At 40.8% G+C, this 13,995-nt stretch overlaps 1 protein-coding gene across 1 annotated transcript in view; it reads right to left on the bottom strand.

Annotated features, from left to right (window-relative positions):
* Nucleotides 1–13,995, bottom strand: part of nyap2a (neuronal tyrosine-phosphorylated phosphoinositide-3-kinase adaptor 2a) — a 75,492-nt gene that overhangs the window by 9,351 nt on the left and 52,146 nt on the right. Inside the window, exon 5 of the mRNA XM_037546756.1 lies at nt 1,471–1,638. Within this exon, the coding sequence (XP_037402653.1) occupies nt 1,471–1,638 (168 nt within the window). The remainder of the gene's footprint in view (nt 1–1,470; nt 1,639–13,995) is intronic.

Here is a 13,995-nt window from a genome sequence, read left to right as displayed (position 1 = left end):
CAGTGTTCTCAGAACAATGGGCTGGCCACCCCAGAGTCCAGACCTCAACTGAATATTAAAAGCAGAAAATTCAACCAAGAGTGTTTTCCTCTCTTTTGTGGTGACAAGCTCATCAAAAAAAGGCGTGCATATTCAGTTCTGGTTGAAAGAAATGGTAATAATTCTACAGTAAATCACTGTAAAAAAAACTTTTTTTCACACCAGTTGTATATTATAAAGTATTTAAGAGCTTGGTGAAGAAACACTAAGAGGAACCAAGACTCAAAAGCAAAAGCTCTGTGGTTCTGCTTATACCTGGTATTAACATCAATGTCTTGGGACTAAGACTTTCCAATGTGTGAAATTCCAATAAAAACAGATAGCAGAAAATTCTGTTACCTGTATTAAAATGAAAACCTCACAAAAACAAGATATTTCCTATTTTACCTTATGAACTCTATTCTATTTTCAATATATGTTCAGTCCAAGTGCGATGCCTGCGACAGCATTACACGTTTCTACTGCGCACCGGTCCATTTCAGGTGAGCTCAAGCCCAGAGACGTCGGCAGCATTTCTGGACTGTGCATAGTACAGTCTTAAATTTGTGGATGCATCGATGAACAGAATTCATTAACTGCGGTGTGTCAAATATTCCTAAGCTCATGCTGTGATCTCTATCCATCACAGAAGGATTCTGATTTTCAGTGCAGTGCCATCTGATGGATCAAAGGGCAAAGGCATTCAGGTGTGTTTTTTGGCTCTGCAGAGATTTCTCCAGATTTCCTGCATCTTTTAATGATATTATGCACTGCAGAGAGGTGAAATACCAGAGATCCACGCACAAGTTCAATAAAAAGGTTGTTTTGAAACAACTGGACTATTTGCTGATGCATTTTTGGAAAGCCTTGACCCACCCTTGATCATAAAGGGCTAACACTAGTCTTAAAAAGCCCCATCCCAACTTTTTTAGAACCTGTTGCAGACATTAATTTTAGTATGAGTGTATATTTGAAGCGTACAATTAAGTTGATAGCAGAAAACTTTAAACGTGTTTGTTGTCCGACAAAAATATCCCACAAGCCCTTGATTGTGGACGTGTATGGGCTGTTGCATAAGTGTAGATTGCATGTATAACTAACACAATTTGGGAGATGAGACAAAGAAAGAGGCTACATAAAGTGACCATCAGTGTTGTCGGGGAAATGCAAAGTGTTCATATCCTTCCTTGACATACCCATCAGATCACAATGCATCTCCACTGAACTGGGCCAAAGAGCATAAGGAAGAACTTATCCTCCCTGCTCTGGGCCACACCAGATGTGGACAGAGATAAAGTACGGTGGGAAAATTTACTTTTAAAAGTAATCTATTACAGATTTGCTGTTATTTTGAGCAGAGGTAAGATATTCCACAAATGCTAATACTGTAATATTCCTAAATATACAGGCATTTCACCTGTTATTGTTGGTGAGCTTAGCTGTATCCCTTACCTGAAGCTCCACCCCCCAGCATGGTGGTTGGACTGACAGAGGAGCGCCCCAGACGAGTGGGCGTGGCAAATTGTCCTGAGGGCGTGTCCCAATCCTGCGCTTTTGGAGATGAGCTGCGTAGAGCTCGATCCTTACTGTCAGTACTGTGGCTCCTGGCTTTCCCCTCAACTACACACACACACACACACACACACACACACACACACACACACACACACACAAGCATTAAAGAAATAGTCTGGTTGTTTCATAAGCTACAGCTGCAGCTTTAACCATCATTTATTTCATGATTACACACATTTTCAACTTTGCACATACTGTACACTTTTTTGCTTTTACCTTTTACTACTGTTTTTAGAGTTATTCCTATATTTTCTTTTTTTTTTCCTCTTAAGAGTATATATGGTGAATGGAGGAAAAGCAAAGTAAGAATTTCATTGTACAGTGCAGCTGCCTGTTCTGCTGTGCACATGACAATAAACCTCTTGAATCTTGAATTTACTCTATATGAGCACCCTGTGGTGGGTTATAGACAATGTTGCTTTGCAAGCTGCCACTGAACTGAACTCTGAAGCGAGTGAGAGAGAAAGGAGTGTGAGAATGGGGAGAGAAGGGCAAATCTCAGCTGAGCAGGATAAGACGTCTGCCAATGAAAATGCCAGACAGCCCAAAGGCACAACAAATCACACACAATTTGACTCTCCCCCACTTTCTCACATACGCTTATCTGCAGAAGTCTGTTGCTATTACCTTCCCCTCTTTTCCTTCTGACTGCTGTTTCAGGAATCTGAATACAGCATCATAGTTCTGTCATCTGCCACATACGGACACACATGCAGAACCCTGCTGACACTACAAGAATACTGTGACTTGTAAAGAGGTGAGAGAGATAAAATAGAAAGAGGCGCATTAACTGATTCTTTGATTTCTTTTGGTTTAAATGTTTGGCTTTTGTATTGTATGTAGTGTTGGGCTTCCTATCCATGACGTGTTGGCAACAGTATTCAATGACCTCTGCATGCATGTTAGCAGGTGGACAAATAGAGCTCAACCACATGGTGGCACTCTAGGGCCAGTAAACATGCATACCATAACTGGTCACTACTCTCATAGAAGGTGTACAGTATACCAGAAACCAGACTAATATATAAACTTAATCTATCTTCAGCTCAATTTCCCAAATAATATATATATAAAAAAAGCAAGATAATGTTTATGCAGTATTCCAAGGAAGACATAGCAGTATACAGCAAATGTCGGCATTTAGTTGGAATTGCTAAATTAAGGTTGCCTAAAGTGTGGCCAAAGCTGGCCAATGGGGATGTTTGATTTGGCCCTAACCCAACCCTCTCACCCAACGGAAGAACAAACCTACTTTGTACTATATGCAACTCATTAATTTCTTATTTTCCTTTTAAAATTGTGTTTTGGAATATTTTATTAACAATATAAATTAAAATGAAGTGAAATTATTATACCTACTGATTTGAAACCTAACTGCTTTGTCTTTTTTGTCCTTTGGCCCTCCAAAAACCTTGGCTGCCCAAAAAAGACTGGTGCTAAACATTATTGTCCTTTCAATCATACTGAGTGTGCTCTCAAAGCGTCATCACTTCGTTGACTATGGTCACGTCACGGCCTCCACATTTGATACCCGATGGTCATTTAATCAACTAAATAAGCAGGTAGTATCTTCACTGCAACTGGATTATGTAGTCAGTGGGTTCATACTTGGCACTAAGTTTGTCCTCTCCTGTCCTTTCGTCACTCTCTCTCTCCCTCCCTCTCTCACCAGGGACCTATTAGTGATCCCATTCATCACGTCCTTCATTCACTCTGAAGGCATTAAGGAAATTGCTTTACGAACAGATGAAAGCTTTTCAATTATTTCAGCTGGCAAGAGTTTGTGTGTATGTTTGTTTTGTGATGTTCCTGAATGGGATTTTTTTAATGGTGAAATACAGTGTTGTATTTAGCGTGACCCAAAACACTTGCTTGGTTATTTGTGGCCACACCTTAATAAAAAAAAAAAGACTATGCCACCCTAGGGGCCCCGTATCTTTCTGTTTAGGCTAAAAACAATCTGATGAATATTTTGGCCAAATTTAACAACCAATAGTAACCACAGCACACTGTTAAAAAGTCCAGAAATGTTTCGAGTGAATTATTCGTCCCCTCCAAATATTAAAGAGGAGCAAGTGCAAGTTTCATTAGAAGAGTATATTTAGACTCGTTTCATTGTCTATGGTGTAGCACAGCACGTGAAACGTTGAATGACAATCATTGTGTCCAGAGATTTTAACTGGAGTTTTTAAAATATGGCTCTAGTACATTCTGTTTATTTACCACCACTACAAAATATATTCCAAAAATATTTTCATATTGAATTTTATTAATTAACCAACACTGATCTTACAAAGCTGTTTTACTGCAATTACTCAAAATAGTATTTCTGTATGCTAATACCACCTGGTTCAAAAAACACTCACGTCACTATCCACATATATGCTCGGGCATATGAACGCAAACACACACGGGTCTCTGGGCATGTCTGCTGAGGTTGCATCAGCCTGGGCTGTCCAGCTCATTACTTTCCATTTAATTAGCCCTCTCTGCCATTAACAGCAGGTGCTAATGCTAATGCTGTGGCAAATTTATCATCTATAATGAACACACAGGTGGCACCCAACAAGGGGTGTTTAGCCACTGCTCTGTGTGTGTGTGTGTGTGTGTGTGTGTGCGTGTGTGTGTGTTAGAGTTTGTGTTATATAGTTTCCTTTTATAGCAACTAAGATCCGCAGTGGACCAGAGAGAAACAGCAAGCTATGGCCAGCAGTGCCAAGGATCAAAATCAAATACACTCAAACTGTGGCAGAATGAGTAATAGGGAGGGTCAGCTACTTTTCTTCATAGCAACCTTAAAACATCTCTGATAGTATGTTAATGTCTTAGTAGCTAGCTAGCTAAATTTCCTGTTCCACCTTAAATAGTCCAGCAGTACTGACACCTGAAGCGCCAGAATTTACCCACTGCCCCATTTAAGGTGGAACAGGAAAATGAAACCGAAACTAATGAATGAACACCGGGCGAATAGGCGACTTCAGCTTCATATCACCAAAGAATTAGGGGGGGTGATAATGAATAATTGTCCTATACGCCCCTGTCTGAAAGCATATGATGCTCTAAATGTAAGCAACACCCTGCAGTGAGGAGCTGAACTTTACCCTCTTCTGCTGTCACTGCAGACTGGCAGGGTTGCCTACAGAGCAGCGCCTGTTAATGAAGCAATGTTCATTTTATTTGAGGTTTTATTTGAATTGTGCCATTTCCTAGGGGAATATTTCAACCACTACCCTTTGTAACTTAGTTCCAAGGGGCACGGTGACACTCGAAAGCAAGGAGCAGGCATAAAAACAAGAAACGAGATTGGGCCTAACAGTGAAACTTGATTGTCCAGTGAGGATTACAGAGACATTGTGGACAAATGAAAAAGTTTACCCATCGCTGCATCTGCTGTATACATGCCTACTCGTATCTTACAGTAGTGCCACAGTGGTCTGTAGAGTGTGATTTTTTTTGGTTTTAAAACTAGTAAAATCTCTGTCTGATGATGTGCATAGAAGGTGTTAGAAACACCTTCTGCAACTGTGTTGGACTGGACTTTTAATCTTAAAGTTCAGTGGCTGAGCTAGCAGTCAGGATCATTAACACCACAGAAGTTCCCAATGGCAGCGATCCATGCTGGAAATGGTAATGAGTGAACACAGATAAACGAAAACACGATGAATACAAAACAATATAAAATCATGAATTCTGTCCACTGTGGTCAACTTGATCTGGGAAGATCTAAGTCTAACTGGCATGCATTGTACTAAGCTAATTTGTGCAGGGCTGCGTTAAGTTAAGAACACAGCTGCTAAACCTGTTTCACATTCGACACAGGCCTGCTCCAGGACTGCTGACTGGCTTGGTTCAATGCCTGCTGGTTAGACTTTTTGTCCCCCTTATGATATTTTCACAATACTTGAGACATGATACAATTTAATGATTTGACTCAATGGTTCAACAATTTGTGCTGTGCTCAGTATTCCTGTCAGCACCATCCTGTGGACAGAGAAAAATGTATTTTGGTGTTCCATTCGTGATATGATGTTTAAGTTTATTCATTTGTCTCCCACTCCGGGGGCCATTCCCTTGACAAAGACAAACAGAAGGAATAGAGTGGGACATAAACTTAGGCCATTTGGCGCCCTGGATAGACAGTCTGTGAAAGATTAACAGTGACAGGAGTTCAGCTACCTCTGAACTTACTAATTACGCACGATGTGCTCAGAACCAAATAACCCAGGACAAAGTTCCTAGTCAACAACCACACTGCAATGCAGCTCATATGTACCAAGTCTTTGTTGGCTCTGTACGGCATCATATTGCAATGAATATATGGTCAAAGTGCACAGTGACAACTTTAATTCAAGTACTTGCATCTTTCTGAGCACAGTATATGGGTGTCGTGACCCTTTTTGTACAGTCCTCATATTTCAGGTGTAAAATAATTAGACAAATGAATAGAAGCTCAAATAAAATGGTCATATCATGCACTTGGTTGCTCTTGGTACCTGTTTGAGCCAGACCTAGATTCATTTTATGCCTAGAGTATAAAGGCTTAGCCAAAGACTAATCTGCTGGCCTCTAGAGTGATGTACTGCCTAAAGTCTATGACCTGTAGACGTTACGCTTCACATTCAAAATTATCCAGACATCCCTCCTAATGAATTAGGTGCTCCCATTGCCGATACAGGTGTTCAACTGCATATATACAGCTTGTATAATCTCCTTAGAAAAGCACTGCCAACAAAATATGATGCTATGGAGCAGCTGCACATGAGTCTAAGATCACCATGCCCTAGAGGGGTATAAGGGTCATTGCACTGGGATATGGAACAGTGGAACTGTGTTCTCTGGAGTGATGACGCTCCACAGAATTCCACTGGGAGGAGTTGGAGTGGTACTTGTGATCCAGAACTAATCATTCAACGTCAGTACATGACCTCACTAACACACAAGAGTCTGTGGTTCTACTTGGCAAAAAAAATCTTTCAAACAGCGTGCAAAGTTGGTAGAAATCTACCCCAAAAGATGCTGCAGCAAAAGGTGGTTCTACGAAGTACAGATGGGGTGGAACGCTGATGCATAACCACTCTGTACAATTGAGTGAAAAAGCATCTAGGAAATTAACCCGATCCTTGAGGCAGATGGGCTACAGCAGCAGAAGACCACGTCCAATTCTACTTTTGTCAGGCAAAAAACCTGCAGCGGGCACTAGCTCACCAAAACTGGACGGTTGAAGACAAACGGTTGAAGACTGGTCTGATGACTCTCTATTTTGCTGAGGCACACAGATTTAAAGGTCAGAATTTGATGCCAACAGCATGAATCCATGGAGCCAACCTGCTTCATGAGGCGGGTGGTATAATGGTATGGTGAATGTTATCTTGGGACACTTTGGACCTGTTAATACCAATCAATCATCATTTGCCACAGCTTATTTGAGCATTGTTGCTGCCCATGCGCATCCCTTCATGGCCACAGTTTACCCATTTTCCTATGGCTACTTGCAGCATTATAATGCACCATGTCACAAAGTAAAAGTTGTCTCAGACTGGCGTCATGAACCTGATAATAATGTCAGTGTTCTTCAGTGGCCTTCCAAGTCAATGATTATGAACCCAATTGAAGATCTAGTACAGGAAATTCACAGCATGAAAGTGCACCTGAGAAATCTGAAGGAATTGCATGATGCAATCAATTCCACATGGACCAGAATCCGAAACTGTTTCCAACTTCTTTCATCTGGTGGAATCCATGTGAATCCACTGAGGTTGTTTTAAGAGCAAAGGGAGGCCCTACCCAATATTTGTATAGTGTTCCTAATAAAGTGCTTGGTGAGTACACACATCTAGACATGTGTCTTGCACCAAGACGTTAGCAACAGATCCTTTAAGTGCTATGAACTGCGATGTGGAGCCATGCATCAGACTTCTTGTTCTAGCACATCCCACAGATGCTTGGTCAGACTGAGACACTTTGAATTGTTTGTCATGTTCCTCAAACCATTCTGGAGAAATGTGTGCTGGGTACCTTATACTGCTATAACCATCATGGAATACTATCAGAGGTCTTAATATCCGCTCTTTTTGCTTCTCTCTTTTCATTTTACTGTATATTATATCCCAGACCTCGACATACATCATTGTTATAAGAGGATCAATGTTTTTCATTTCATCTTTGAATGTTTTGGCTCTGTGGTGTGTGTGTACATATTTTTCTCTATGTGCAATTTCTGACCTGTCAGCTTGGTTACTGTCGCTTAACGTCAGCTCCTATTGTCAAATCACTTCAATCACTTCTTTCTTGTCAGCTAATAATGTTAATGTATTCCACCTTTGGCTGCCACGTCAACAAGGCATTAGGGAGATGCTATTAGCATTATATTAGGATATGAAAAAAAATCTTTTATTCAAACCGTTGTGAACTACAACTATTCTTGATCACATTGGTCACATGCCTGAACTCTATTATAAAATAATTATACGAATTAGTGCATATTTTTGCATTGATTATATTTATAATATGGTCCCTCCATCTTCTCTATTTCTCTCTCTCTCACACATACACACACATAGGCCTTCACTACTCTATCCCCTTGACCTGGACAGAGTTGGCCCTGATGGAGGTCTCTGCAAAGGAGCAAGGCAGGACACAGTAATAAGAATCCAGTGTGGGATTACCAGACTGACCTAATAGCCATCTTTCACAGAGCCAGGAATCTAGCCTACACAGCAAAGCTGCAGCTTTAGAAGTAAAGCCTAAATCTAAAATTTGGAAATTTGTCACACAGATTGACTTATAGAGCAAGACAGTTAAATGTTATATAGGTCACTAAATGTCACATAGGATGACTTTTTGGGCACGCCAGATATGTAATGCACAAAAGTCACTCTCCAGTAAGAAAGAATAAAAAAAGAAAAATAAGCAAGGAAATGCATAAATACAGTCTTTGTTGGGGTTCAGCGATAGCAAAATTCCCATCTTTAGATGTAAACTGGATAGTCCTAATGTTGGCTCACGTGTACTTAGGCAGGATCACCAATCACAAGGTGGATGTGGGTTGTCCCACCCACAGCTTTAACAAATCTATGTTACCCTACAGCAGCGGTCACCTGGAGATCTACCTTCCTGCAAAGTGTATCTCCAACTACAATCTACCAGACCTGCATCAGAGACTTAACTTATTGTAGAAGTCCTTGACTGGCTGGATCAGTTGCCTTAGTTTTACGGGGGACAGCTTGTTAGACGAAGGCTGGAACTAAACTTGGCAGGAAAGTAGATCTCCAGGGGGAGGGTTGGTGACTTCCACTGCCCTACAGTCTCTCTTTGTTGCGAGTCGGAGAAACTTAAATAGGCACTCCATTGATTTTTCCATTGCTGCTTCTCCTTCTGAGCCACAGGGGGTGCTGAAGCCTATCCCGGCTGTCATGGGGCGAAAGGCAGGATGCACCCTGGACGATGTCGCCAGTCCACCGCAGGACAGACAGACATACACATTCACATCTAGGTGCAATTTAACGGACTAACTGCATGTCTTTGGACTGTGGGAGGAAACCCATGCAGAGAACATGCAAACTCCACACACAGAGGACCGTGGTTGCTCGGTCAGGAACCCAGGCCCTCCTTACTGTGAGGCGACAGCGCTACCCACCACGCCACATTTAATGGTTTCTATATAGGCAAAATCATTCAGAGTAGTTTGGTGTGAAATTGTGTGAAAGATGTTGTGTCTGCACTACAACTTTCACCATTTTGTCAGATATCTAGAATGATCGGTGAACTTAAATGTGTGTTGTAAGTTTTTATATCTCATGCCAATAATGTTAAAATTGCACTACATTGAAAAAATAGTTTTTATGGTTCAATTTTTTTCCTTACAATGACCTGCATATACCTTTGTGCCCGGCATGCACTTTCGAGAAGGGTCTGTGTGCAGAGCCACAGATTTACACACCCACAGTTAGACTCCTGTAGAAACTGGAATCAAGGTAAGAAACATTCATGAGTGAAATAAACTTGTCGTTAACCGTGCATATATATCACTGGTAGCCATTAGCTTACAACTAACTGTTTAAAGTAGGCCATGGAAAAAAACATAACTGGCTGCCTCACTATCCTACCCTGTACACTGGTAAGTGAGGTAATAAGTACAACCCCAATTCCAATGAAGTTGGGACGTTGTGTAAAACCTAAATAAAAACAAAATATGATGATTTGCAAATCCTTCAGCCTATATTCAGTTGAAAGCACTACAAAGACGAGATATTTAATGTTCAAACGGATAAACTTCATTGTTTTTTTAATGGGAAAGTTGAGGAATTCTCAAAAATCACCTGTTTGGAACATTCCACAGGTGAACAGGTTAATTGGAAACAGGTGAGTGTCATGATTGGGTATAAAGGGAGCGTCCCTGAAAGGCTCAGTCGTTCACAAGCAAGGACGGGCGAGGTTCACCACTTAGTGAACAACTGCGTGAGCAAATAGTCCAACAGTTTAAGAACAACGTTTCTCAACGTGCAACTGCAGGAATTTAGGGATTTCATCATCTACAGTCCATAATATCATCAAAAGATTCAGAGAATCTGGAGAAATCTCTGCAGGTAAGCTGCAAGGCAGAAAACCAACACTGAATGCCCGTGACCTTCGACCCCTCAGGCGGCGCTGCATTAAAAACCCACATCATTCCGTAACGGATATTCCCACATGGGCTCAGGAACACTTCGGAAAACCACTGTCAGTGAACACAGTTCGTCGCTCCATCTACAAGTGCAGGTTAAAACTCTGCCATGCAAAGCGAAGCCACATATCAACACCACCCAGAAACGCCGCCGGCTTCTCTGGGCCGAGCTCATCTGAGATGGACTGACGCAGAGTGGAAAAGTGTCCTGTGGTCTGACGCGTCCACATTTCACACTGTTTCTGGAAATCATGGACGTCGTGTCCTCCGGGCCAAAGAGGAAAAGGACTGTCCGGATTGTTTTCAGCACAAAGTTCAAAAGCCAGCATCTCTGATGGTGTGGGGGGGTGTTAGTGCCCATGGCAGGGGTAACCTGCACATCTGTGAAGGCCCCATTAATGCTGAAAGGTACATACAGGTTTTGGAGCAACATCTGCTGCCATCCAAGCAGCGTCTTTTTCAGGGACGTCCTGCTTATTTCAGCGAGACGATGCCGAGCCACATTCTGCACGCGTTACAACAGCGTGGCTTCGTAGTAAAAGAGTGCGGGTACTAGACTGACCTGCCTGCAGTCCAGACCCTCTCCCATTGAAAATGTGTGGCGCATTATGAAGCTCAAAATACGACAGCGGAGCCCCCGGACTGCTGAGCAGCTGAAGCTGGACATCAAGCAGGAATGGGAAAGAATTCCACCTACAAAGCTTCAACCATCAGTGTCCTCAGTTCCCAAACGCTTATTGAGTGTTAAAGGAAAGGTGATGTAACTCAGTGGGAAACACGCCCCTGTCCCAACTTCTCTGGAACGTCCTGCAGGCATCAAATTCAAAATGAGTGAATATTTGCAAAAAACAATAAAGTTTATCTGTTTGAACATTAAATATCTGGTCTTTGTAGTGGATTCAGTTGAATATCAGTTGAAAAGGATTTGCAAATCATCGTTTTCTGTTTTTATTTATGTTTTACACAACGTCCCAACTTCACTGGAATTGGGGTTGTAGTTCATTGTTAACATCACCAATTTCCATTCGCCCTGGGTTGCTCTGCGTCAGCCCCGGCGGGATCAGTCTCTCTCTTTCTGTCCCCTTTGGCTCGCTCTTATTTAAACCACCGCAATTGCTTATGTATTCTGGTTCAAATTGATATGGACCTACGACATTTTGGAAGTCGTCCACATACTCTGCAGTCTTCCAAAATAGGCTAGTAAAAACCATAAAAATAAACTGCAAACAAAAGCTGCTGCTGGCATTAGCTGTGTTGAAACTGTATTTACAGGTTAGCAACAACAAAAGCATTTATCTTAGTTGAGAACGTGGTTTTGTGAATAAACACTGAAGTAATGCTGGACTTTAGGCCATTTTAGGCCAAAACTTCATAACAAAACTAACACAGAACAGTGCCTCAGATTTCAAGCAATGCATTCATATCCAATTTGTATAATAACCTAATGGGATGTAGCTTTTAGAGCTATTAAGCTCTTCGCATGCCTGGTTCCTAGTTCTATAATGGTGACCAGTTCTCTGGAAAGGCACGTTTCAAACCGAACCACTCCGAATGATCCTTCAGATCATTTTAAGCCAATTGTTTTCAACCTTTAATGTAATCTGAATCTTTTCTAGCCTCAAACAAACATTTTTAATATTTTACACTGTGTTCCTTAAGACATTAAAAATGCATTTTGGCCCTATTTTACAGCATTTACTTGTGAAATGGTTGTTTACTTGAATTATTTCTTCTTTCATAGTCTAACACTATTTACTAACCCCTTTGAGAGGTGAATCAAGTGTATTAGATCAGGGCAAATATAAAAACCAGGCAATACGGGGGTCCCGTGGCTGCAACTGAAAACCACTGATGTGAGAGGTGTGTAATATTGATCTGTTGCCATTGATTTCTGTTGCTGGGCGGCCTAGCCTTTCGCCTAGAGGTGCACAAAAAGCAGTGCTCAAATGAGATTGTGGTAGATAGACATACATTAATTATGCCTCTCTCTCTCACCACACACCTGCAAATTCATACAGAAACAGACGCTTATTAGGGCTCAAGCTGTCTACCGATTGGTCATTGAAATGCCTATATTAAGGTCGGCTTGAGCTGATTAACAATAGTATTGCCTTTTTCTGGCCATCAGGTTGGATGATTCAAATGTCAGAAAACCCATCCTCAGCCTTAAGGTGCACATAAATAAATCATATTTATCTCATAATCTGTGCAGTGTAGGTTTGGGTCAGCTGTGTTTTCCTCTGTGTCCAAGACACTTTATAAAAGGGCTATAACAGTGAAAGTTAGCGCTTTTGTTTTGAGTGGGCTGGTATAAACCATGCTGCAGCCTTCCAAGCACAGAATGCCTTCCCTTGTGAAACATTTACATGAGTTTAAATTATTTATGATTTAGATGTGGTTGCATCACCATTGTTAAAATATATTGATATAAATATAAAGTCCAGCCAAACAGACTAATAACAATAATTAGCTATAGTAACAGCAGCCTATAGACTAACCTAGTAAGATTTGGTCTTATTACTAATTGTAAGTTGCAACAGCATTATTAAACCTATTCAGGCTGTAAAATGTTCAGACAGACAGACAGACAGACAGACAGATAGATAGATCGATCTTTAATGATCCCGAAGGGAAATTGCAGCCTACACCAAGAACATCCATATTATACCAAGTAGTCAATTTACTAAGTAGCTTCTGGCCAAAAACACAAGCACACGTAATTTCTCAGGTTTAACTATTAAAAAGTGACTCCTTCACGCAAAACTGACCAGTCGCTGATAGCTAGGGGGTGCAAGTGGACAATGGTATAATGGTATACAACTATATTTGACCACACTTGGCTGTCTATCAGTGAAAAAAGCGCAGATTATTTAAAATGACTGTTACCTGTTACACTAACTGTTTGTAGGTTTAGTTGGCTTTTGGTTTGGGAAGTTCAGGTTTACACAGAACTACGTCGAAACTGTTGAAAACACTAACTAGTTTTATGATGAACTTAGTATTTAAGCACCTTTAAGCTGGTGAAAGTGGTGGGGAAACTAACAGAAACCATATAGAGGACAAAGACCTGATTTGTCTTGGTAAGATTACTTAACTAAAGCTAAAACCACTGCATTCTATGTGCGGTGATTTGACTTACAGCTAATCAAAGTTCTTTCAGATAACATCCATAGCTCCAGTTCAGTGGGATGCAAAACGAAAGCAGCTAATGTCCACTGGCCAAACTGCTGAAAGGAATATCAAAAAATAAGCAAAAAATAGTTACTGGTATTCGGTTTTACCCTGTTTTATATTAGATAGATAGATAGATAGATAGATAGATAGATAGATAGATAGATAGATAGATAGATAGATAGATAGATAGATAGATATTGTAAAAACATTAACATTATTGTCTTCTACACTGGACATGGCTTATGGATTGGTGATGCAACCAACTTCAATAAAAGGACAGATTAAGCTAACAAGCATTAACATAATGTAAAGTTTGTATTGAATTTTGTAAAGTCATTACACACAAACTGAAGTAGAAACACTCACACTAATTTAAACAGTCTATGTATTATTATTTCTTAATATTTGACCAAAAGAAATCAGCTGATATTAGTTATTTGATTTTTAGCTCTTCAGAAACAGTTTTGGTGACTAAATGCTCGTTTTGGTCAGGCACTGTTGCACATGCAGGCTCTGTATTCCAGCTGGCAGTAATTAGTGAGCTGTTATGGCATGGAAAGGTTCTG

Source organism: Pygocentrus nattereri, chromosome 17, assembly GCF_015220715.1.
Source record: "Pygocentrus nattereri isolate fPygNat1 chromosome 17, fPygNat1.pri, whole genome shotgun sequence".
NCBI classification, from domain to species: Eukaryota; Metazoa; Chordata; class Actinopteri; order Characiformes; family Serrasalmidae; genus Pygocentrus; species Pygocentrus nattereri.
This window is presented reverse-complemented; position numbering and strand designations above follow the sequence as displayed.